The following is a 24,468-nucleotide window of genomic DNA, read 5'->3' on the forward strand; positions in this document are numbered from 1 at the left end:
AGCAGGTGTGAACGAGGGGCCCAGGTGACAGGTGGAGGCAGACTCACACAAAGGCTCAGACTCACTCACCAGGCCCCAGTTTACCAAACTCAGAAAGCGCCCATCAGCATTACTTGTTTACGCATCGTCCCATTCAATAGCCAGGCTCCAGTTAGAAATGTGGACAGAAGAGAACCTACAGCCGGATCCCGTGAGCCCCACAGGTACTGTCCCGCTTCCCTACCCACAACAGGAGCTGACGCCTGACCCCAAGTTCCTCCGCCTGGAACCACCGTGCCCCCAAGTAAACAGTGTTGCCCCATTTTGTTCCAGGTTCCATTTTCAAGATGTTGGCCTCCACAGCAGTTCCTAATTAGATGCCAGTTGGGTATTTTCAGTTAGAACACTCACGCAGAGATATTCTGTACTCTAGCACTGGGCGTGCGGTACCCATGGCCAAGGAGCTTTTCAGGGACCTACAAACACATATGCATCCTTAGAAAAATAATTATTGGCTGAAACCAAGAAAAGATCATGGCAAAGTTGGAATCGAAGAATATTTAAGTAGTTACAAAACAAAATAACTTCATTATTTTAGAAGTTACAAAAATGTTATGTTGGTAAAAATTTGCAAATTAGAATAGTTAGATTTGCTCAAGTCATAAGAATCCCTATAGATAGAGGATGATTGCTGAGAAATGTAATCATAAAATCAAGTTACATATAGTCAATTTCAAAAAGGAAACAAACACCCTTACAAAATTTTTATGGAAAAAAATATTATAATTAATGTGAAATGTGGAAACGTCAATATATGTGACAGTATGTGGGCTCCCTAAGGTCTATGAAAGCTCTCAGGGGGTCAGGGTTTAGCACATTTATCATCTCCAAGCAGCACGCCCCAAATGCTGAATCACAATTCTGGCAGACCAGCCAGAAATCAACCTACTCTTCACCATGTTGCAGGGGATGGGACATTTGGCCAATCTGATCTGAGGGGGCCAGTCGAAGCCTCCAAGCGTGGACAAGGTTTCACAGAGCAGGCTTAGAGAAAGGTTTGGCAGGGCTGCGGTCTGCTGGGGGGAGCAGACGCTTCCGTGGCACCCGTGCCCTCCAGAAAGGACAGGGGGCCTAGGTCATCCGAGGAGGTGGAACAGAGCAAACCCTGAGATCTGTGGTCCCACACCCAGCTGGCTCAAAGGTGAAACCAGGTTAAAATGGACACTGGCTATAGGGGGGTGCCAGAGGATAGAGGATAGCCCATTTTGTTGCTGTTGTAAAAAAAAGGGGGGGGGCTGAATGGGATGATTTTCTGTGACATGATCAGGTGTACTGAGGAGGCCAGCTGAGGTCACAAGGAGCATCATGGGAATAGGGAGGGACACTGGAGACTTCCTGGAGGCTGATCAAATCTCAGGAGCAAGCCTGCCAAGGAATGGGGAGTAATGGCCACCCTTACAACCCCAGTTGATGTTCCAGCTAGAGGATGGCTCCCTGAGGGTATTGTCACAGAGCACAAGCTGGCTGAGGGCATGGGAGCAGGTGGACGCATCAAACTGAAGGTAACACCAGCACAAGTACAAAACTTTAAAAGAGAGAACAGGCCCACGGAGCTGTGGTATAGGGTCGCACTATTGGGATTCATGCCCTGAAAACCCCTCAGTCCCACACAGCTGGGCACTCTAACCACAGCCCCGGCTCCACACAGCCCCTCAGGAGCTGGGGACACACCTAGGTAGGAGGGAGAACCTGGTAGCCACATAACCCTAGAAAAGAGGTCTTTGTTGCCTGGATTCTGTAGCCTTGACAGTAAGAATAAGCCAGAGAATCCCTGCTCTGTTATTGGGCCTCTGTCCTAATCCCACCAAACTTGTGGCCTGGGCACGCTAGGGTGCCAAGGTGCAAATGCCCCAGAGCCTTCACCATCGGTCATTTCCTCCCAGGATGCTCCACGGGATACGGCCCACTCTACCTGGAAGCCACAAGCTGAGTCATGCACAGAGCCAGCAGGCAGCCGGAGGGAGATGCAGATCAGGGGCTTACTTTGTTCTCTCCTAACACGGAAGTGAACTGAGCATGTTCAGAACTGATGGGAAGGCATCACTCAAGGGGAGACGTTGAAAGTACAAGAGAGCTGGAGGGAGGGATGTACTCGAGCAGGGCCACCTCCGCCTCTGAGACCCTCCCAGAAGTCTGGCCTGAAGGGGAGAGGAGACATGGGCTGGCGCATCCTGCCTGAAACTGGGAAACACGTCATCTGCTGCGAGCCGTGAGGGGAGACCCTAAGGGAACTTGAGGAGCTGGGAGTTTGAAAATGCTGCCATGAGGAATCAAATAGAGCAACAACTGAGGTGTGAAGCCCAGCTGAATCCTTGGACGGAGTAATTCCTACTCATTCCTGCTCTCCTGTAGCTCTTCCATGTGTCCTGTAACAAAGAGACTCCCTTGATCTCTAACAAAGTTGGATGTTTACATTTTGAGGTCCCAGTTTAAAAACCTGAGTGGCTCAGTAGGTTGAGTGTCTGCCTTCAGCTCAGGTCATGATCCTGGAGTTGTGGGATCGAGCCCCCACGTCGGGCTCCCTGCTCACCGGAGAGTCTGTTTCTCCCTCGGCCCCTGCTCCTCCTTTTCCCTCCCTGCTGTCTCTCTCTCAAATAAATAAATAAAATCTTAAAAAACAAAACAAAACACCACACACCTGAGTGGGCAAAACTTTAAAACAGAAGTATAGCTTTACATGAAAATGTTATTATAGCTTTATTACCTAAAAGGTTGAAATACAAATGCGTTTACTGTAAAGCATTTTAAAGGCTGTTCTCATTATAGTAACCCTGTTTCCACACTCTGCTTAGGAGGACAGAACTGCCAGGAGCATGCATTACATACCGTATCGATTTATGAGCAATATGTGGAAAAGACAGCATGCACAGCCTACAAAGAGTGGTGCTCTTGGTACACAGGTCTAGTCTTCTGCATTACCGTAATCATTCAGAATATTCTGCACCTCCATTCTGCTTTGCACATTTTGACTTCTATTTTGAAGTCCAGGCCTCAGGCTACTTTCCTGTCATTTAACCCCACACATATAGTGAAGTTGGGCAGGACAGAGAATCCCACTCCTAAAAATGAAATCAGCAGTAGGTGCACCCAGATTCCCTTGAATAACCATCTGAGACTTGCTGACTGCTGGCTTTGTGCGCTTGTGGACATACTCCCCTTGCCCTTCTCCCACACCGTTCTCAGCAGCAAGGGGCAGGCATCTCCAGGCTTTTGCCAACAGGGACTGGGGCTGTTTGTGCTTCTGAGCAAACTCTCTCCCTGCTCACCCCAAGGTCTAGTAAAAGCTCTAGACAAAAACTGTTAATGACGTGTCATACTCAGTCCAGATACCTTCCACCCAACAGTGCAAGACACAGATAACGCCACATACAATAATTACAAATAGGCACTTTCAGAAAGCACATCAATGTGAAATTTCTTTTTTTTTTTAAGATTTTATTTATTTATTTATTTGACAGAGAGAGACAGCCAGCGAGAGAGGGAACACAAGCAGGGGGAGTGGGAGAGGAAGAAGCAGGCTCCTAGCAGAGAAGCCTGATGTGGGGCTTGATCCCAGAACTCCAGGATCACGCCCTGAGCCAAAGGCAGACGCTTAACGACTGTGCCACCCAGGCGCCCCTGAAATTTCTTTTTTAAATGCCTTACAAAACCCACATACTTTAAATAGTCAACCAAATGACAGAGTCAACCGGTTGTTGTAAAGTTAGGCTGAGGGCCTCTAATGTCTAGCAGCTCACCTGCACTCTCAATGCCTCTCAAATGGCTTGGACGTAGAACATTCTGTAATGTCAACAGGTGAACATGTGGTAGTAAAATACACACAGGAATGGTTCGCCTTCACAAGGTCTTAAGCAACACAAATAACTATGAAGTGTCTTTAACCATAGCCAATAAATTGACAAAATTCAGTTTACAGCAGTAAAGAGTTGATTATCATTACAAGGACAAAGGAGGCCCCAGACACCTCTGGTGATATTGCAAATCATTGTAGCCTTTTCTGAGGACAGAGTTGTGCGATATGTGACAAGAACTATAAAAGTTTGACCCAGCCATCCCACCTTTAGAAAGAGCTCCCAAGGAGATAGGACAGAGGTGGGAAAAGAAAATGTTGTACGAAGAACCACGTTTATTGAAGTTGCTCTCTATACAAAGAAGACATTTAAAACAATCCTATCAACTAAGGGGGCTTAGCAAACCGTCCATTCAAAATGCTACCACAATGAACTTTCTTCGTGCATGAAATTTTAAACATGAAATCGTAAGTGAAAGTGAAGGTCAAATACAGTAGAATCAGTATATAACACGCAAGGAGATGAACACGTATATTAGTACACACAGATCATATAAGGGACCAAAAATGATACAGATAATTGGTATTTTGTTGTCGATGGTGTTGTTATTATAGTAGAGTCCAAAACAAATTATAAATTCACCAAAAAAAAAAAAAAAAGGAAACCTATGGACAACGAGTGGGACCCATGCAAGTGGACAGAGGTAGGTCAGCCAGGATTTCTACTCAATACTACTGAGGTTTGGGGCCAAAGAATTCTTTGTTGTGGGGGCTATTTGGTGCATTGCCCGGTCACTACCAGCATTGCCGACTTCTACCCACTAGATGCCAGCCGCACCCTCCCAAAACTACCTCCAGGAAGTGCCAAATGTCAGAGGTAGGGCACAAAGTAAGCTGTATCAAGAACCACTAGAGGAGTGCCAGGGTGGCTCAGGGGCTTACGTGTCTGCCTTCGGCTCAGGTCATGATCCCAGGGTCCTGAGATCAAGCCCTGTATTGCACTCCCTGCCCACCTTAGCTATGGGCAGTCGTGAGGGCTGGGGTGGGGAGCCAGTGTATGCCTTTCCTATAGAAGTGGTCCCTACTCAGTTAGAAATCCAGAATGACCATAACCTGACTTTTTCTTTCCTTGGCAGCGAATCTGAAGTTAAAACACTTTGTAGACCAACACTGTGCAGTCCAAGCCTCGTGTCTACAGGCTACCCAGAGGTGAGCCCACTTTTTCTGCATGGGGCCAGGTGGTGAACATTTTAGGCTTTGTGGGAGAAATTCTCTCACAACTACTTAGTTCTGCCTTTGTGGGAGGACAGCTGACGCAGACGATACGTAAACAGTGGGTGTGGCTCTTTTGCAATTAAGCTTCATTTATGGACACTGAAATTAGAATTCCATAGAGTCTTCACATGTCATTAAACATGATTCTTCCTTTGATTTTGTTATATAGGCTTTAAAACTATCAACAGCTTTCCTGGGTCATGGGCCTTGGAAAACACAAGGCCCAGAATTAGCCCGAGGGCCACTTTGCAGACAGCAGGCAATAAGTAGGGGTGTGCCAGGAGAGGGTGCCTGAGCCCCCTCAGGGCGACCAGGCAGCCAGGTACGGGCTTCTCCCACACAAGGGAGGAACAGCAGTGAGCATCCTGGGACCCACACAGGATGCCTCTCAGTTCCCAACTCCCTCTCCCCATCTCCTGCCTCTTTTCAAAGCCCACCTCTCCCCCATAGTCTTTGTACTGGGTGTGTTTTACTGCTGCCTCCTGAGAAACCACGATGAGAGTATTACCTTTTTTTTTTTCAGCCATAGATCGGCTTTTCTGCCATTTTTTAAAATTTTTCTGGTATTATCAGAAGGGCCATTAATAAGGCACTGACATAGCTGGTTACATGATTCCCAGAGCCCCAGAATGTTATCAATTTTTAATGACCTTACTGAAACACTAGTTTTCCTGTTTGTGTTCTGCGTCTGATATAACAGAGAACATGCAGACAGCTTTTTCAGGCCCCAGAGGCAGCCCAGGGTGCTGTGAGTGGGAACGGTTTGAGACTCAATCTCAGGAAAGAAAGGCCACCGTGACCTTGTAGCTTTTAGGTCCGTGCCCTGTGAGTGTGCTCTGGAGAGCAGTGTGTGGCCCACTGAAGGAGCTTCGGGGGTTCCTGCTCCCCTTACTGGCAGGAATCACTACTCCTAGGACCTACCTCGGACCATCTAGAACGCAACACAGAGCCCCAGTTTCCTTAGCCCTCAAGGCAGCCAAAGTCAGTGCAAAAAATGATAAAAGAAGGCTAGTGGGAAAGGAAGAAGAAATGACAAGAAAAAGAAGAAAAGACTGAATTTAAATGAAATTCAATTTAAAAAAAAGGAAGTGTTAAAAAGATGAGAAGCTGCTGGGAGAGGCGGGAAAGCCAGACAAGAGGCAAGAAGGGAGGAAGGAATGAAGCAGAAGACGGGCCAGGAGTGTGGCATTTGCCAACCGTCTACCAGAAGACACTTCGGGCTTTAATGAACGATTAAGGGAGGAGGAGCATCAGGGAATGTCTTCACCTCTGAGACCCACTCACAGGAGCCGTCTGGGACCCCTCCTCTCTCCTCAGACATCTCATTCTTGGGTTTTAGGTTCAAAAGTCTCATCCAGGTGTGAAACAGACAAGATTGGGGGAACTCACTCCAGGCACTGCCCCCCTCCACTTCACCCCTACAGAATTTGAGAAGATCCCCCAGCGGGAGTGGGCAGATGGCCACAGGAAAGAGAACGGTTGTGCAGTACAAGGCTAGCGCCTCCCTATAAGTTCACAAGTCCAAACGCACAGGTGGAAAAGGCCCCATCTGGAACTCGGGGGACAGGTGGCTCACAGAAGTACCTGAGCCACCACAGATGGGTGGGGAAGACAGGGCAGAGAGAGCCTACCACAGCTAGATCCAGGGTATCCCTTTTGTTTGGCTCTGTTCTACTCCCAGGACAAAGGGGCAGGTTCCCCAGTGCCCTGCCCCAGGCCTCTCATTCCTTGCCTTCTCAGCGGTCACTGTTCTGTACACTAGACGTGAAGAACTTGGGGTAGGGGGAAGAGCTCTGTGTGGAAGGGTGCTGCAGACACTGCAGATTCAACGAGAACAGCACCACCTGCTTGTGCCCGAGGTAAGGATGCAGCAATTGGCTGAGGACAACAGCAGGTGACCCAACTGGTGGGGCCACAGGCACGTCCTTAGACCAGGGTTAGGCAGACACCAAATGGGAGAGGAAACCCTGCAGCCCCTCTGAATACCCTGTGGCACTCACAGTCAGCCCAGGGTGGACAGGGGAGGCAAAATCCCGAATGTGACTGAATTACAAACCCAAAGACACTCAGAAATCATCAAATTGGTTACTTCAAAATACCAAGGGCTCGGGCCAGAAATTGATTTCAGTTATAATTCCAGAATCCTGGAAAGTAAAGTGATAATTTTGTACATCTGAACTGGTGGCTTGTGAAGTTCATGTCTGCTACCCAAGTACTAGCTTCTCAAGCTCTCCTATAAAGAATACCATCAGCCTTCCTGGCTGGTAAATGCCAGGTTCAGAGCACCAAGGCTGCTCGCTCATTGCCTGCCTGCCCCGATCTCCCCAAGCTCTCGGCCACCTCCCTCAACAGCCAGATGAGTCAAAGCCACACACTAGGAAGTCATCTGGCATCACTGTGGTCAAGATGCCGGGTCTCGGTAACTGAATCCTGCCCTTAGGACTCTCTTGACTGTCATAAGCTCTGTGTTTGGCCGAGGCAAAGGAGAGAGGCGTCCTGGTGTCAGAGCAGCACAATCACAGCAGCATGTTTCCACAGGCTACTCAGGTCGTTCTGGGAAGAGGCCTTGGAAGGTTGTGCCTAGGAAGTGGTTCCCAGGCTCTGAGGCAGTGTGAGGGGCCAGAGTCCCTGGCTAAAAGCAGGGTAGTGTGTGGTGCCTTCCTACTCCCAGGCTTGGGTACAAGATAAAGCAACAGCAAAGGTCTCTGGGAACTGTTTCCAGGGCTGGGCAATGTGAAGATTGGGGTGGACCTTCTGGCCCAGCCTAGAGTTCACTCCCCAGTGCCCTACTGAGACCTCCCCACATTCCTTGATATACCAGCAGCCAGTGTGCTGTGAACTAGGGGCAAGAATCCCGGGTGGAGGTCCTGCTGCAGACACCTGAGAGTTATGAGGGCAAGGAGAAGCCTCAGGCAGGCACACCATCAGGAAGGCCACTCCACTTCCCCTGCCTCTATACGGAGGGAAAGCCAGAATCTCAAAAGTGAGATCTCTCCAAGGTGGAGCCCAGAGCCCAAGGGAGATCAAGGTATAGGGAGAGACTCTCACCACCTACCAGACCCCTGTCCTCTGGCAGTGGGGAACATTTGCTGGAACTCTGAGGAGTAGCTCTGGCAAAAGCTGTGACAATAAGCTAATTCCTAAGGAAGGCCAGATATAGCCACTCTAGGGGCCCCACTGTCCCTTAAAGTCAATGTCAGAGGCCTCAGTGTGAAATTGAAAAAAAAGAAATACGTAAACTGCTTTTCCTGGGCAACGTGCTCAGACATGTGACCATCACTTCTTCTCAGGCAAGTTACATGTCTGCACCAACCAAGCTCAACAAGCCACTCAAGGGTATGTGAGAGTCTCTCTAACACAAGCAAGTGTGGGGAGACAGCCAAGGAAGCTCTTCTAGTCAAGCCATGATATATGCTATCTGGAGGAGTCACCCATGCTGAGACCCAGGGGGATTCAAGCCACAGCAACAATTAAACTTCTCTTTAGGCTTCGTCTTGAGGTTTTTCAGATGTGACAAATTCTCTGGTCATCACTGAATTTTTCAAGTATGGATTTGGTTCTCCTTCCTCACAGAGATGCTCTGGCCGTAAACTCTGAACAGAAGAGAGCTGCTCTTTGGTTTCCGAGCTGGTCCCCTCTGGTATTCCAGAATGTTGGGGTTTTCTCTGTGGAATCTCGGTTGAAATGGGAGGACGATAAGGCCAATATGGAGAAGTCACATACTCATTCTTTTCGTCTTTCAAAATGTTTTCCTGACCCTTTCCAAGTTCCTCTGTGGAAACCTCTTCCAAAAAATTCTCGAAGTTCACCACCAACTTGTCAATAAAGTCACTGGGGGCCGAGTACGGTTTTAGAACCCTGTCTCCTTCCATGTTCATAGGGTCATCAAACTCCTTCAGATTTAGCTTATCCTGAAAAAGAGAAAGGGACACCTCCCATGATCATTTGGGAGCTACACAGGAGGTAGTCAAAAGCTCATTAGGCTTGGGATAACCAATGTCTCACCTCTCGACCAGCCCCCCCACATTCCTTCCAGAGACTGGAAGTGATAGCCAGTCACCTCCACGTGTCCTCCCATAGGAGCCTGGCAAGTCTGGCCCATTTCCTGAGAAATGGCACATGGTATTCAAACAACTTTTTTTTTTTTTTCCCTAGAGAGCTCAAGGCTATTTTCCACACAATCATAAGCTCACAAAAACCCCAGTTGAGATGGGAACATCAAAATTAGAACTCTTACATAAGATGAAAAACCACAATCATGAAGACAAATGACTTGCCCAACATCACCAGAAAATCAAAGGTGGCCACCTGGGCAGAGGCAGTGTCTTTGCCATTTTTGTGTCCCCAGGGCCAGGCTCAGTGCTTGGCATTCACTGACAGATGATCTGTGCTTGCTGTGGAGGCCAGCCCTCTATTATTCAAAAAGCATTTGAGACATCAGACAATACTGCCTACAAATTCATTTACTCTCTTAACAACTTTTAGTAAGTAGCAAAGTAAATAGAGTAACACACAGCTGATAAAGGAGAGAAGAAAACATAAATAACGCAAATATTAAAATAACACAAAAATTAAAATAAATAAATAAAAATGTCCACGTTTAAAAAAGACTTCTGAGTTGAAACAAGCCAGAGCTAGTACTAAAAATTCCTGCATCAAGAAATACTAGAAATAGTCTTTCAATAATAAAAATTTAAAGGTTATATTTGATAGGGCTTATTTTCACTTAACTAAGAAATTATACCTCAAAATTTGCAAAACAGTTTTCAATTTAAACTTATGAAAAAGGAAGTTTTCTGCTTATGGATAACTCACTAAAAAACTCTGTTACCAGTTAAAGTCTGACTGTAGCTTCCCCAGTCTGAGAAGAACAACTGGAGGGCAGCTCTGTCAGCCTGTGGACAGCTATGTACGTCAATGTCCCCTCATGGTCTCCGGGAGGCTCTAGACATTTAAAAAGTTCTTGACTGCAGGGCGCTTGGGTGGCACAGTGGTTAAGCATCTGCCTTCGGCTCAGGGCGTGACCGTGGCGTTCTGGGATCGAGCCCCACATCAGGCTCCTCCGCTATGAGCCTGCTTCTTCCTCTCCCACTCCCCCTGCTTGTGTTCCCTCTCTCGCTGGCTGTCTCTATCTCTGTCGAATAAATAAATAAAATCTTTAAAAAAAAAAAAGTTCTTGACTGCTTTTTAAATGGCCTTGAATCTTATAGCCAGCCTCTCTCTTGCTCCGTAATTAGACAGTCAGGTCCTTGAGGGTTGGGCCAGTATCTTTCAGTGGCATCCCTTGTAGGAACAATTCCATGTCCAGCACACACTGGGTCCTCTGAGCCTAGTGAAGTCCTTTCAGCTGGTCCAGGAGGATGAAAGCCAAAGTCGTTCCAGGAAGGCTCATTCCACCTGTCCTGCCAGCCATACCCTGGGACTTTTTAACCTCAAGTTCTATTGATGTGAAGCCTGTACAGATCTCAGCCCAGGACTCCTCCCCGCCTCCATCGCCCTTCCTTGTCTTCTGCAGCCAACCTGCTCAATGATTTCCTTAACAAAAGCAGAAGTATTTACCTTGAAATCATCTCCATGCCATGTGGCTATGCTGCTTTCAGCAGGGTTGGGGACATCTGGCCAACATAAGTGCTTCAATTTGCTAATAAGAGATAAGATAAGGCAGGGAGTGAGGTCAAGAAGTATGTTACTTACACTGCATGGCTACGCCAGAGAGTGGAGCTCTGCTACAGGGAAATTGTATGGTTCCCTGATAAACAAGGGCAAGCTTCTGACCTCCTGACCGAAACTGGGAACACATAGTCTGGGGAGTGAAATTACAAGTCATTGATGGGATGTGATGGAAAGACACCTTTCTTACCCTCTCCTGCCCCTGCATCTCCACCGCTGGTCCTGATGCTGGAAATCACACCATCACAGAACCTTGCCTTTGAGTATTCTCTAGGAAGGGTAATGCTCTAAGCCTGATATGATACCCACACTTTAGTGCAGTGATTCTCAAAGTGTGGTCCCAACCAGTAGCAGCTGTATCACCTGGGAGCCTGTTCGACATGCAAAATGTACAAGAGTTTGGCTGGTGACTTGGTTTCTACCTATGATTGGGAAATGAGGGTGACATTCACTTAACTATAACCAAGCATATCTGCTTGGCAGAGAAGGCCCTCAACGGTGCGGTTCTGGAGAGAGAGGTCTACTGGGGAGGGAGCCCTTGACCAGCAGGGTAGCATGAGGCTCTCTGGGGAGAGAAAGCACAAGACCCTGAAGACAAGCTTCCTTTCCCACAGCGGCCAGGGCATGCAGGACAAATGTCCTTGAGGCCAGCCCTCCAACACTGCACCACGGGCAAGGAACAAGTCTGTTCTGGGCATACTACTAGCCAGTGCCCTAATTCCATGAGTACATTCCTTCTCTACCTGGGAGAGAAGTAAGTGGCCTGAGGCCTCTTGCTGCTGCTAGACACTAAGAGAAAGGACCTTCTCCCAAACTTTAGAGTCAGATGCCAAATATAGAAGATAAAACCTGTGGGGCAGCTGGCAATCCCCTGGCATAAGCCTGGTGCATGGGGCTATGGGAAATGAAAATCCTCTCGTTTGGTCAGAATTGGAGAACAGAATGGCATATAATAAATTCAATAAGTATGTACCAAATTAATAAGTGAATCAACACCCCCTTAATAATAAAGTGCCCTCTCCACCCATGATGCCTTCCACTCCCTTTGACCCCTGATTTTGAGGCTACTTGTTGTTGCCTATAAACTCACTTGGGTTTTTTGAGACCATATACCACTGTCAACATGATGAGAATGAGAAGACCACCTCCAACCAAAGAAGTTATAAAGAAAATCTCAAGGATACCTTTGGGAATAGGAGAACAAAAGTCAGTAAAAGGATGAGCTCCTCACTTTCTTGACAAAAATTAAAGATTAATTTTTTCTTCCAGTAGTTTCAGCAACATGTTCTTTATGAGTTTTCTTTCAATTCAATTAAAATTTATTCATAAAAAGAAACTTGGTATTTGTGGCTCCTCATCCAGTTTTCTTCTGCCTGAATAATAGTGACAGATATGTTTACCAGGTTCTCCAACTTCCCTTAGTTCCCTTAGTACATATTTATTGAGCACTTACCGTTTACCAAACACTATACTGGGTAATAAAACAAACAGCAATAAGGAAGAAACACAAGATCCCTACTCGCATGCCACCTACGTCCTGGCAGAAGGATTCAGACAATAAACAAAGAAGATCATTTCAGATATAAGAGGATGATAGCGTGTATTTAGGTAAGATGGGAGGAGAGTTAGTAACTTTACATATTGGCAAAGGAAGACTTCTCTGAGAGGTGAGATCTCAGCTAATGTTAATAAAGAGAAGAAATCACTCATGCAAAAATATGGAGCAAACATTCCTGGCAGAAGGAACAGCAGACGCAAACGCCTTGAAGCAGGAAGTCAGCAAAGATAGAAGCAGAACGTGGTAGGAGATGAGGTCAGTAAACCCCAGCTCAGGAAGGATCCTGAAAGCTATGGGTAGGAATTTGCATTTTATTTAACACACAACAGAAGCCACGGTGGATTCCAAGCAGGGGTCTAGGGTTTTAAACTCTGACTGCGGTGTGCAGAATAGACTGCGGAGGAACGAAGACAGAAGCAGCGAGGTCTGTAATCTGCAGACAGGTTTAAGAAACATCGAGGCTCCAAGGCAGGCTCTTGCCTTAAATTTTACCCATGGAGAAAATTCTAGCAGGTGATGCAATCTGTGCCTGGTGCCGTGAAAATACAGTATGATTTTAAAAAATTCTACAGAACAATATCAAAAAGAACTCCAAAAGGGCAGTATTAGTCCATAAAAACAGAGCGTGTTTTCTATGTGGAAACACATGCTATATGCATATTTTCCAGAGCCTGAAAGATACTTTTATAAATCTTTTGAAAATGTCATGAACAAGAGGCTTTCAAGAGTACTTAAACCAGGGGTGTCTGGGTGGCTCAGTGGGTTGGGCGTCTTGATTTTGGCTCAGGTCTTAGAGTCATGAGGTTGAGGCCTCCACACTGAGTGTGGAGCCTGCTTAAGATTATCTCTCTCCCTCTCCCTTTGCCCACATGTTCTCTCACTCTCTCTCTCTAAAAAGAGAGAGAGAGAGAAATAGTACTTAAACCAGACTATTTTTAGATTTACTGCAAAAATTGGCAATGTCTCTTCACTTTTAATATAAATAATTCCTAAAACAGTTCTAGTATACCCTTAAAATCAAATCTCTGACCCTCAAGGACTTGAGAAAATTAACATATTTGTTTCTCCTATTCCCCTTCTTTCTTTCTTCTTCATCTCTCTTCCCATTCTATCTTCTTTTCCTCTTGAATATTTCCAATAAGCATCATACAACACTATATTGTATTTTATATTTTGTTATTACATTTTTCTTGCTCTCTATTTTTTAATGTAAAAACTGATACGTAGAACATATTATGTACTCTTTTGCTGAAAAATCTCCACAAATGATGGAAGTTAAGTTCCTTCCTGTGGACAATGGTGCTTATTCAACCAAGGTTTTCCCTCCAAGGTCCCACTCTGCAGTAACCTCTGAAACACAGAAGCTGATGACTATGAACTTGGGGACAGCTTTGAAGCAGGAGCTGGCTTGTACTGAGAGTGAAGCTGGAATTAACTTGAACCCTTCTCCTCAAGATGACACGGGACTACCCATGATGAAGGAGCAAAATGACTAGTCTTTTCAAACTCAGTTCTCAATGTGTCTGCTCTCCCTATTCTCTCCTCACCCGTACGCTTTCCAGAAAGGTCAGTGAGCCAGAGGGCAGATGGTTCTTTCTACTTATGTGCTTCCCTTTTATTAGGTAGTCTTCCCCCTGCCTTTGGCAAACATCATCTCTAACTGGCCTAAGGGAAATGCCAAGGAGACTTATCCAAGGCATAAAGGAAATACTCACTAATTGATAATGTCTTGAAGTTTATCGTGGTGCCGTTTTTTCCCCCAGCACTGGTGCTGGCCATGACTTGAAGAGTATAAGAGGTCTTTCGTGTCAGGGACTCCAGGCCATACTGCAGGATGTTGGAGTTGACTGTCTTGGCTAACAGAAAAATATAGAAGTCAAACACGATAGCCAAGTCCAAGTAAAAATTGTGCTTTAGGAAGAGTGAAATAAGAGCACTGGGACCTGTACCCCCAAGTCAGCCAATCTAATACCCCAATCCCTCTACCCATGTTCTGCTTAAAATTAGGCTATAAAGATATATCAAAGACCTAAACATAAGAGCTAACACTATAAAACTCTTAAAAACTCTTAGATGACAATATAGGGTAAGTGGTAGCCTTGAACTTGGCAGTGGTTTCTTAGATATGATACCAAATACATAAGCAACAAAAGAAAATAGATTAATCTGGACTTCACCAAAATTAAAAGCTTGTGTACATCAGAAGACATTATCAAGAGAGTAAAAAGACAATCCACAGAATGGGAAAAAATATTTGCAAATCATATATTTTATAAGGAACTTCTATCCAGAATATATATATATATATATATATATATATATATATATATATATGACTCTTATGACTCAATAACTGAAAGACAAACAACCCAATATAAAAGTGGGCAAAGAAATTGAACAGATTTTCTCAAAGAAGATATACAAATGGCCAATAAGCACATGCAAAGATGCTCAACATCATTTGCTATTAAGGAAATGCGAAACAAAACCACATTGAGAAACCATTTCACACCCACTACTATAGTTATAATAATTTTTCAATGGAAAGTAAGTATTGGTAAGAATGTGGAGAAATTGTAACTCTCATCCATTGCTGGTGGGCATGTAACATGGGGCAGCCACTATGGAAAATAGTTGGGTGGTTTCTCAAAAAGTTAAACTAGAATTACCATATGGGCCAGCAATTCCACTCCTACGTATATGCCCCAAAGAATTAAAAGCAGAGACTCAAACAGTATTGGCATACCCATGTTCACAGCAGCATTAATTATAGTAGCCAAAAAGTGGAAACGACCCAAATGCCCATTAACTGATGAATGGATAAACAAAATGCAGAACAAAAACAGAATATCCATAAAATAGAATATTCTTCAGCTATAAAAAGGAATGAGATACTATTAACAATCTACAAGATGGATGAACTGAAAACACAATGCTAAGTAAAAGAAGCCAGACACAAAAAGCCTCCTATTGTATGATTCCATTTATATGACAGCCAGAATACATAAATCCAAAAGACAGAAAGCAATTTTGTGGTTTCCAGGGACTGTGGGAAGAAGACAATGAGAAACGACTGATTAATGGGTGCAGGGTTTCTATTTGGGGTGGGAACAGGTAGAAATGGTGGTCTCGCAACATTACTGGTATTTTCAATGCCACCAAATTGTACACTTTCAAATGTTTTAAGTGGTAAATTTTATGTTTTATGTATTTTACCATAACAACAACAACAACAACAAAAAGTTAGCCTAAATACGAACCCAAGCCTAACCCAGAATTTAGGATGTCTGTAGATACTATGGATTCAAGACAAGAAAAGTATGACTTGGCAGTGTGCAGCAGGAGTCAGAGTAAAGGGTCCTGCGCTGAGGTAAGTGTCATCACTCTACTCTTTAATCCAGACACACCCCACTCTGCGTTAATGATTGGGAAGCTTCCAGGAGGCCAACTTGTTCACAGCCTGACCAGGACAAATTATATCAACTCCTGTGGTTCCTAAAAGATTCTTAGGTACTGTCACTACACTCTCATATGACTCCAAAAAACTCAAGAGATAGGTGCTCTTGGCCTCATTATCAGAGAGGGTCAAAGAGGCTAAGTGACTCATGCAAGATTGTAGGGCACCAACCCCTGTGGCAGGTGTATCCGTAGCATCTATTTGGGGCTTGGGGGTTTTCCAACTTGGCTACAGGCACACTTACAGAATTCCTTTCCATCTTCAGCTTGGTAAAATATGGTGTAGTTCCTGATGAAACCATTTCTCTGACTCTTGGGAATCTCTTTCCATGTGATTGTGACTGTCTTCACACCAATGTTGTCTGCCTCGGTCACAGGACCCACTGATGGAACTTTACAGCACATTAAACAATAAACACTGAATCACAACAGAGTAGACCCTTTCCCCACAAAGGTTCTGGCTAGTACTAAAAGCAAAGCCGGTGCTGGAGAGGGGATGTTGGGGCAGAGTTGGGACACAATGCACCACCTTGTTTGGAAACATAGTTTTCGGAAATTATCCAACTTGAACAGAAGAAAAGCACTGTCAAAGGTCTGCAAAATGTGCTTTCTTACAGAACCCTCACTCTTATTTGGCATTCAAGCTTTCATTCATACAGGTACTAACTGTTATCAAATATAGCTGAAGGACATGCCCTAATGGGTTACCTTTGAGTGACAGGATGTATTTTCTAATATTGAATCTGGAAAAGGTTAACTTCCAAAAGATAAAGGCTGAGCAGCTCATCAGTACAACCCTTGATTACTGCTACATAAAAATAATTTATGTCCCTAACTTGGTCTTAAATAAATGTTATTCCTGCTTACAGGGCTATTGGCACTAAGTTCCTTTGTGAGGTTGGACCAACTATTTCACCTCTCTGAGCCTTGATTTTCCATTTGTAGAGTGAGGGGCTTGGACTTGAGGGTCTCTAACTTCTACCCCAGCTTTGAAATCCAGTGAACCTACAGCCTGACCACAGTTGTGTCAAGGCGTGTAGCTTACAAGGTGAAGGTGCAGCCCAGCTCAGCACTAAGGCAACTGCGAATGAGCTGCAGACATGCACAGCCTTGTCTGGATGTTGGACAGGCCCCAGGGTTCCCTCACCCCACGGGGCCTTTCCATACATACTGCCTTCTCGGACGTAAGCCTGGATGGAATATGGCTGGCCCACTCGGTCTCCCAACACTGGGTACACAGAGATGTTATAGCACCAGAAAGGCTTTAATTCATCTGTAAAAAAGAAAGAGAGAGACAGAAAATAAGGAGAAGAACCATTAGACTGAGTTACGTCTATGACTTAAAGGACACACTCTGTTTCTCTACAGTTTCCACATCTGGAAAATAAGGTTAGATTGGATGGCCTCCAATGTCTATTCCAGTTCTAAACTTGTTAAATTAATTCTTAGAACTAAGTCTGCACCACTCTGATGAAATGACAGAACCACCCAGGAAGGGAAAACTAAGAGATCCGGTCCCTCCTCCATCATGGATTTTGTTACATGATTTGGAAGCACTACAGAATAAAACTTCATCCTTCTGTCAATAGCGTAACACCCTGAGAACTCAGATACCATGAATTCTAGCTCCTCTACCATGAATCCAGGCATGAGTATAATTCTTTATAGGGGGTGCCATTAAGTATTAATAAATGATTAGACTGACAGGATTGGGAGGGTAAAGCCTCACTCATCTGTCATTCAAGGAGCAGGGACTTTCTTAAAAAGAAGGCTAACCTCTATATCGTTCACCTGGAGAAGGGATCTAGATCTTAAACAGGGAACCAGAACTAAAAAGTAGCCTGGGCCGGACTGATGAAAGACAAACTCTAGTGTTACCCACATGATCAAGATATCCAGGAAGGGCTCTCTGATGGTGATGTCAACATGGTGTTTTCCACATACCACATACCACATACCACATACCACATACCACATACCACATACCTGGTCTGATATCCATGGCTTCCTGGCCCAGCCTAAGTGGGAAATGCCAAGAAGTATGGCACTTCACTAGGCTTGCGCTTGCCTTGTCAAATGCTAGTAACCACGTCTACAGCTTTGAAGTCAAAGTTACAGATTTTAAAACTGATGGAAGTGAAACTGAATCCTATATAGAGGGAGCTTGTGGGGTCCACAGTGACTACCTTTCTGGATTGTCCAGTTCCTGGCCTGAGACACAGATTCCCAGGAAAAAGTGGAGGGCTTTGAGTCCAAATCTGGGAACCATTCAACCATCCATGTGTCCACCTCTGGAACAGAGCTCTGCCACTCCACCACCAGCTGGTCCTGAGTGAGGCAGGCCTGCATGGCCTCAATGCACTGAAATGCTAAGAGAAGGGGGAAAAAAGAAGAGAAAAAGCTGCTCCAAATGCACCAACCACACTGGCCCCCATTCACTGCCCAAATCGTAAAGAAGGTCAAAATTCAGGATCTCTACTGCAGCCTTCCCTTATGGTGCTGTTTCCATCCTTTTTACCATCTCGCTTTTCCTTGCCTCCCACCTTTGATGATTAAGTACCTCCTTAATCTTCCCTTATATCCCCAGAATTTACTTGTTTCCAAGAAAGAATCTCACTAGAGAGTTGCTGACTCACAAGACTTACCTTCCATATGTGCCTGTGCAAGTAAAAGGAAGCAAGTCTAAGACGAAGAATGAATCTCTAAAAGCAGAATTTCAGGTACCAGTAATTCTATGGCTGGGAGCTGGGAGATGGTGCCCCTACAGTCATACCTGGGAGGTGGCTTCAAATTTTGACGATCTAAGTTGGTCCCACACAACCTGGCTATGGATTCCTATCTGTAAGGCAGTAAGAATTGTATCTGTACCAGAAAGATGCAGACACACCCTTGAAAGCACCTAGGTATGGACTGATATGCAAATGACAACATTTTCTACAGGCCTAACAAAAAAACTCATGTCTGGAAACAAGCAACAAGGATTCCTTTAATAGAAAAATTATAAATAAAATCTTAAAGGGGGGGCACCTAGGTGGCTCAGTCAGTTAAGTGTCTACCTTCGGCTCAGGTCATGATCCTGGGGTCCTGGGATCAAGCCCCATGTCAGGCTCTCTGCTCAGCAGGGAGCCTGCTTCTCCCTCTGCCTGCCACTCTGCCTGCTTGTGCCCTCTCTCTCTCTCTCTCTGTGTCAAATAAATAAATAAATAAAACCTTTTAAAAAAAAGAAAAGTTGAACATGTGAGTTCAAATACAATACCTAGGATTTAAGTAGAATCAGAGAGCTATCTTGTTAAAAATGTTCTAAATAAGAAGAAAGGAGAACTACTGGAGGGCGGTGTGGCACAGAAGGAGGGCTCCTAGGGGTGGGGCCCAGAAGATCACAGGGTGCTGCTTGCCCCTCTCCTCCGCCCCTTACCACCCACAACATGCCTGAGGCTTCAAAATTGCAATTAACAGAAGGTATGCTTCAGTGAACACCAAAGACAGTCCTGGATAAAGGCAGCAGACAGTGTCCTCCAAAAAAATCAAAAAGTCTTCTGAAGCTAGAAGCCCAGGCCAAGTGTGGGAATTTGGTGTGAGATCCAGGAGTACAGAATCCTACTATTTCTAGGCAACAAGCCCCAGCAAGCTGTGTGCGTATTTAGGGGCCTCTGTTCTTGGAGGCCACAGTTTATGAATCCTTTTCTCAAACTGGGCCTTTATGAGACACTCCAGCTGCTAGTCCCAGAAGGCCAGGTAATTTGTCAACCTGCAAGGGTCAGGAAGGGCAACTGAGGCATGAAAGAAATGTAAAGCTGGAGTAGGGATGGGGGCCAGAACATCAACCCCATGTGATCCCTAGAGCTCCTATCACCCCCACCACCCACCACCCACCCCTGCTCATAGCCTCTAAGCACCCTCAGTTACCATTCCAGTCAGGCTGAAGGGCATTTCGAGAGTTTTGGAACCCTCCCTGGGCTCTTGTAACAGCTAATGTTCATGCTCTCTGATCTTCTCAATTCCTTCTTACCGTGCAGGCGCGCGCGCGCGCGCGCGCGCGCGTGCGTGCGTGCGTGCGTGTGTGTGTGTGTTTTGCTTGGTTGGAAGAACTGTGTGATGTAACTCACACTCCAGAGTCCCCTTGCAGGTCATGCTGGAATCACACTCCCCAAGATTTTTATTACAAATTGTATCCATTATGGGTTGAACTGTGTCCCCCCAAAAAAGATATCCTCAGTACTGCAGAATGTAACCTTATCAGGAAATCAGATTGTTGTGGATTTTAGTAGTTAAGATAGTGGGTCCTTATCCCAATATGCCTGATGTCCTCGTGAGTGGAATTTGGACACAGAAACAAAGAGACACAGGAAGCTGACCATGTGAAGACCCAGGCAGAGACTGAAGTTATGCTGTGACAAGCCAAGGAATGCCTGGGGCTTCCAAAAGCTGGAAGAAGTCAGGAAGCTCCCTCCCCTAGAGCACGGCCCTGCCAACACCTCCATGTTAGACTTCTAGCCTCCAGAACAATGGGACAGTACCTTTCTGTTGTTAGAAGCCACTCAGTCTGGTGCATTGTTACAGCAGCCCTGGGAAAAACACACAGCACCTTTGGCTTGGCCAACTCCCCTTCCCTGGCCTTGTTTCCCTCACATCCTTTTCTGGTCTCCCTGGAAGCACTTTCGTAATAATTACTTGCACACAAATCCTGACCCGAAGACAGGAGTGAGTGTTGGTTCCTAAGCCCATACTCCTTTTCTTTATCAACACTGGCTGTCTGAGGAGCAGGAGTCAGGCTGAAAGAGCCAAACATGCTGCAGGCATGAAGGGAACAGCCCAGGCTCGGGGCCACGAGAGGTGTGGAAAAGGTTCCATTAAGACATAAGTCAAACTTGAAAGGACCTGGGCAGTGTCAAGGGTGCAGAAAGAGAACTTTCCAAAAAATCAGTCTGCTGTACATAAACTAACTCCTGAATCCTTCCATTATTCAACAAGAACACTTGAACAATTTCTCCAAAGACAACATACCCCTAGATGCAGTAGAAAATCCGTATTCTCCCTGGGAGAGGGGGAAAGGGGCTTTGACTGCTAACACCTTTACGTTCTTGTGGTTTGCATGAGGGCAGTCACCATGGGCCATCAAATACAGCCTCGGGCGCTGTGGTGCCTCAGCTTAGCTACCCTCAGCGCTGCCCCAAGAGTCCCGACCACCTCCTCATGCTGCACCACACAGTGGCTGTGCTCTTCTAGGCCTTGCCTCAGATCACTTCAGAGCCACCTGCCGGCTAAGGTCCTTTAAAACTCAGAGATGTTCGGGCCGGAAGGAGCCTGAAGGTGTATCTATTCCAAGCCCTTATTTTAAAGATGGTAAAATGGAGGCCCACAGAGGTAAATAGCTGGTTCAGTGTCAAACAGCATCAAGCCCAAGATTCTGATATATTGTACAAGCTCGGATCATGCAGACCCGGGTTTGAATCCCACCTGAGCAGCCGTGGGCACATTCCCCAGCCTTCCTGAATCTCGGCTTCATCATCTATGAAATGATGGACCACCTCATTAAACAAAATTCTGTAAAGCAATTACTTTCTTCTATGTCTAAAACAGGAGTCTTTACACTATCTCTGTAAGAAGCCAAGTAGTAAATATTTTAGGTTTTCTCAGACACATGGTCTTCGTCACAACGATTCAACTCTGCCGCTGTTGCACAAAAGGAGACACAGCGAATGTGAACAAATAGGTGTGGCTGTGTTTCAAGAAAACGTCAGTCACAAAAACAGGTATCAGCCAGGTTTGGTCCACGGCTGTAGCCTGCCTGCATCTGGTCTGGGATGCTCGTAACCAACGATCACACTGATGCTGCCGACACAAAGCAAGTTCCTTCAGAATTGGGAATTAGTAACAAAAACCCTATGGGAATTCACCGTGATTTTAGATAAAATATTATTTTATAGTACTTTTAAAGTGGATAATCCCTGCCTAATAAAAATTTAATCGGAAATTTTATTAAGAACGACAATGGTGGGGTGCCTTGGGTGGCTTAGTCCATTGAGTGTCCAACTCTTGGTTTCGGCTAAGGTCATGATCTTGTGGTTCTGAGATCAAGTCCTGCAAGGGGCTGCACTCAGCATAGGGTCTGCTTCGGATTCTCTCTCTCCCCACTCCCTCCTCTATTCCCTCTTTCTCTCTCTCTCTCTCAAATAAATAAATAAATAAATAAAATCTTTTTTTAAAAAGAATGACAATAGTAATTATTAGCAGTAGGCAAATCATTTTAAATACCCAATCTCACTTCACAACAGCTCTGTGACGGAGGTATTACTATATAATAGCTCCATTTTACAAGTAGCTGAGGTTTAGAGAGGTTACATAACTTGCGCAAGGTTTGTGGTATCTGGATACCATAGTGAAAAAACCAAGATATGAATACAGGCTGTTACACTCCAAAGCCCATATTTCTATCCTTACTCTTTACTACCTCCCACTCAAGGGCCACACCAAGAAACTGGTATTACTATGCAGCAGTGCCTCTACTAACAAAGAATGTTTATTCAATGACACATGCATATGTCAGAAACCTCATCATTAGGGGTATTGGATAGGCAGGTCAGGAACAAAGGATGATGGGGAATATTATTAAATACTACGGTAACGTTAAGTGTAGCTCAAAACACAGAATATGTACACAACTGGCCCTTGAACAACATGAGGGTTAGGGGCACCAACTTCCTGTGCAGTTGAAAATCTATGTATAACTTTTGACTCCCCCAAAACTTAACTACTACTAATCGCTTACTGTTGGCTGGAAGCCTTACTGATAACACAGTGGATTAACACGTTTTGTATGTTACATGTACTATGTATTGTATTTTTACAACAAAGAATGCTAGAGAAAATGTTATTTAGAAAGTCATAAGAGAAAAAAAATTATAGTATTGTACAGTGAAAAATTTGCATATAAGTGGACCCACCCAGTTCAAACCCATGTTGTTCAAGAATCAACTGTATATAGGAGTTCTAAAATGAGGCAAGGGAAGAAATGGGTTAAGTTTAAGGGGAAGAGAAAGAAGGGAGTCTAGGCAAACAAGTCTAGAGCTGGTAGTGTAAAGGCCCGAACCAGTCTAGTTCTAAGTAAAGAGAGGTAAAAAACTGGAGAGTGGCTTACCTAACTATGATGTGTTTCAACAAATACTTACTGAGCACCTTTTCTATGTCAACTCCTGTATGCCTGCTCTAGGTGTTGCAGAAGGGGGGAGTGGTGTGAGGAAGAAGAAGAGGAGGAAAAGAAAAAAGACAATAATCTCTGTGCTCAAGGAACTTGCATCCAACTGAGGGAGAGATAGGTATTAAACAAAATAAACGAGAAAAAATCTATAAAATGAGAAACAGCAAGATTTATAGAAAAAAAGAAAGTAGGAGAGAAGAAATCCCTTGCCTGCAATTCCTTGACTAAGAATCAAAGAAGGTATTTTATTCCAATATGCGATATAAAAGATGAGTTCGCCTGGGAGCAGTAAAATATTTAAAACCACTTAATCAAAAGTATAATGAGCACTTTATTGACAAGTATAAACATCAGAAGTTTTCCCAACTTAGGAGTCACATGGAAAGGGGAAAAGGAAGAACATGGAAGAGTGAGCAAACACGGGCTGGGACACGGTCAATACTGTCAGAAGGAAAGCTCAAAAGAGAAGTTTCTGCCACTAAGGACAAACGTGGTTTATGGGACAGTTTTATACGGCTCACTCAGACCAAAACAAATACAAGCTGCTTGTAGAACTTCTAGGCGTATGACTTTGTCGCGTATGACTTTTCTCATATGACTTTATGAAGTCTCTGCTTTTCAACACAGGCTTTGCTCCAAAGGAAGTCTATTTCAAGGGGCTCATTAATTACCACAAGATTTTGGTCTTCTCACCATAACCTAAAAAGCTCCCACTTGTTTTCATTTTGACTTGAGAGAAAGAGCAATCCTTGAGGACACTTCCTGGCCAACCGGTTGGGACCAGGCATCTAAGTAAGACGTTCACACTCTACTTACACTTTTCATCAATAGCCGGAATCCTCAGGGTGGCCACCGGAGATTCCCCAAGAGAATTATAAGAAATCACATACACCCAATGGGTCTTGCCTCCCAGATACAGTTCATGCGTCTGGTTAGTGGTGTTCACTGTTTCTGTGAGATTAGTGTTGTTTTCTGGAAAGTACCATATGTTGTAGCCAAGGGCCTTCTCCAGGACTGGGGCTCCGCTTGCCTTCTGAACCCAAAGGAAACAAAATGTATTGCCAGAAACAAGAAAAGATAGGCACTGAGACGATAATAAATGGTGAGGATGAGGGGTAAGGGGTAATGTTAATTATTAGGTGCTAAACTACAATTAGGTCACCACACTTCTGGGATGAATAACACACCCTGCATTGTGTTATAATCCTTCAAGGGCCAAAAGAGCTTTGATAAATGGTCCCTTGGTATCAACCCTTAACAGGAGTCTAAGTCCATGAAGCTTAACTAGGAGAAGGTGCAAGCCAATGTAACCAAGTCATTTTGATGCTTATCTTTCTTTCCCTCCCACATGCACACGACAGTATAAGCTAAAAATGTGAGGCATTCACTCCAAGAATCCCAATTCTGTTTTGGCCCTGGGTCATCTCTTCTCTGGAAGCTTTCAAGGGTTGGAAAGTACCTGTACTGCTACATAAAAAGCAG

At 44.9% G+C, this 24,468-nt stretch overlaps 1 protein-coding gene across 1 annotated transcript in view; it reads right to left on the reverse strand.

Annotated features, from left to right (window-relative positions):
• Positions 1–8,574: 8,574 nt before the first annotated feature.
• Positions 8,575–24,468, reverse strand: part of IL31RA (interleukin 31 receptor A) — a 49,069-nt gene continuing 33,175 nt past the window's right edge. The window contains 8 exon segments of the mRNA XM_045795018.2: positions 8,575–9,015; positions 10,664–10,745; positions 11,865–11,958; positions 14,048–14,188; positions 16,034–16,180; positions 16,960–17,061; positions 17,975–18,157; positions 23,803–24,019. Of these exon segments, the coding sequence (XP_045650974.2) occupies positions 8,575–9,015; positions 10,664–10,745; positions 11,865–11,958; positions 14,048–14,188; positions 16,034–16,180; positions 16,960–17,061; positions 17,975–18,157; positions 23,803–24,019 (1,407 nt within the window).

The sequence above is a fragment of the Ursus americanus genome, chromosome 5 (assembly GCF_024610735.1).
Source record: "Ursus americanus isolate L20-20 chromosome 5, mUrsAme1.1.p, whole genome shotgun sequence".
Classification (NCBI taxonomy): domain Eukaryota; kingdom Metazoa; phylum Chordata; class Mammalia; order Carnivora; family Ursidae; genus Ursus; species Ursus americanus.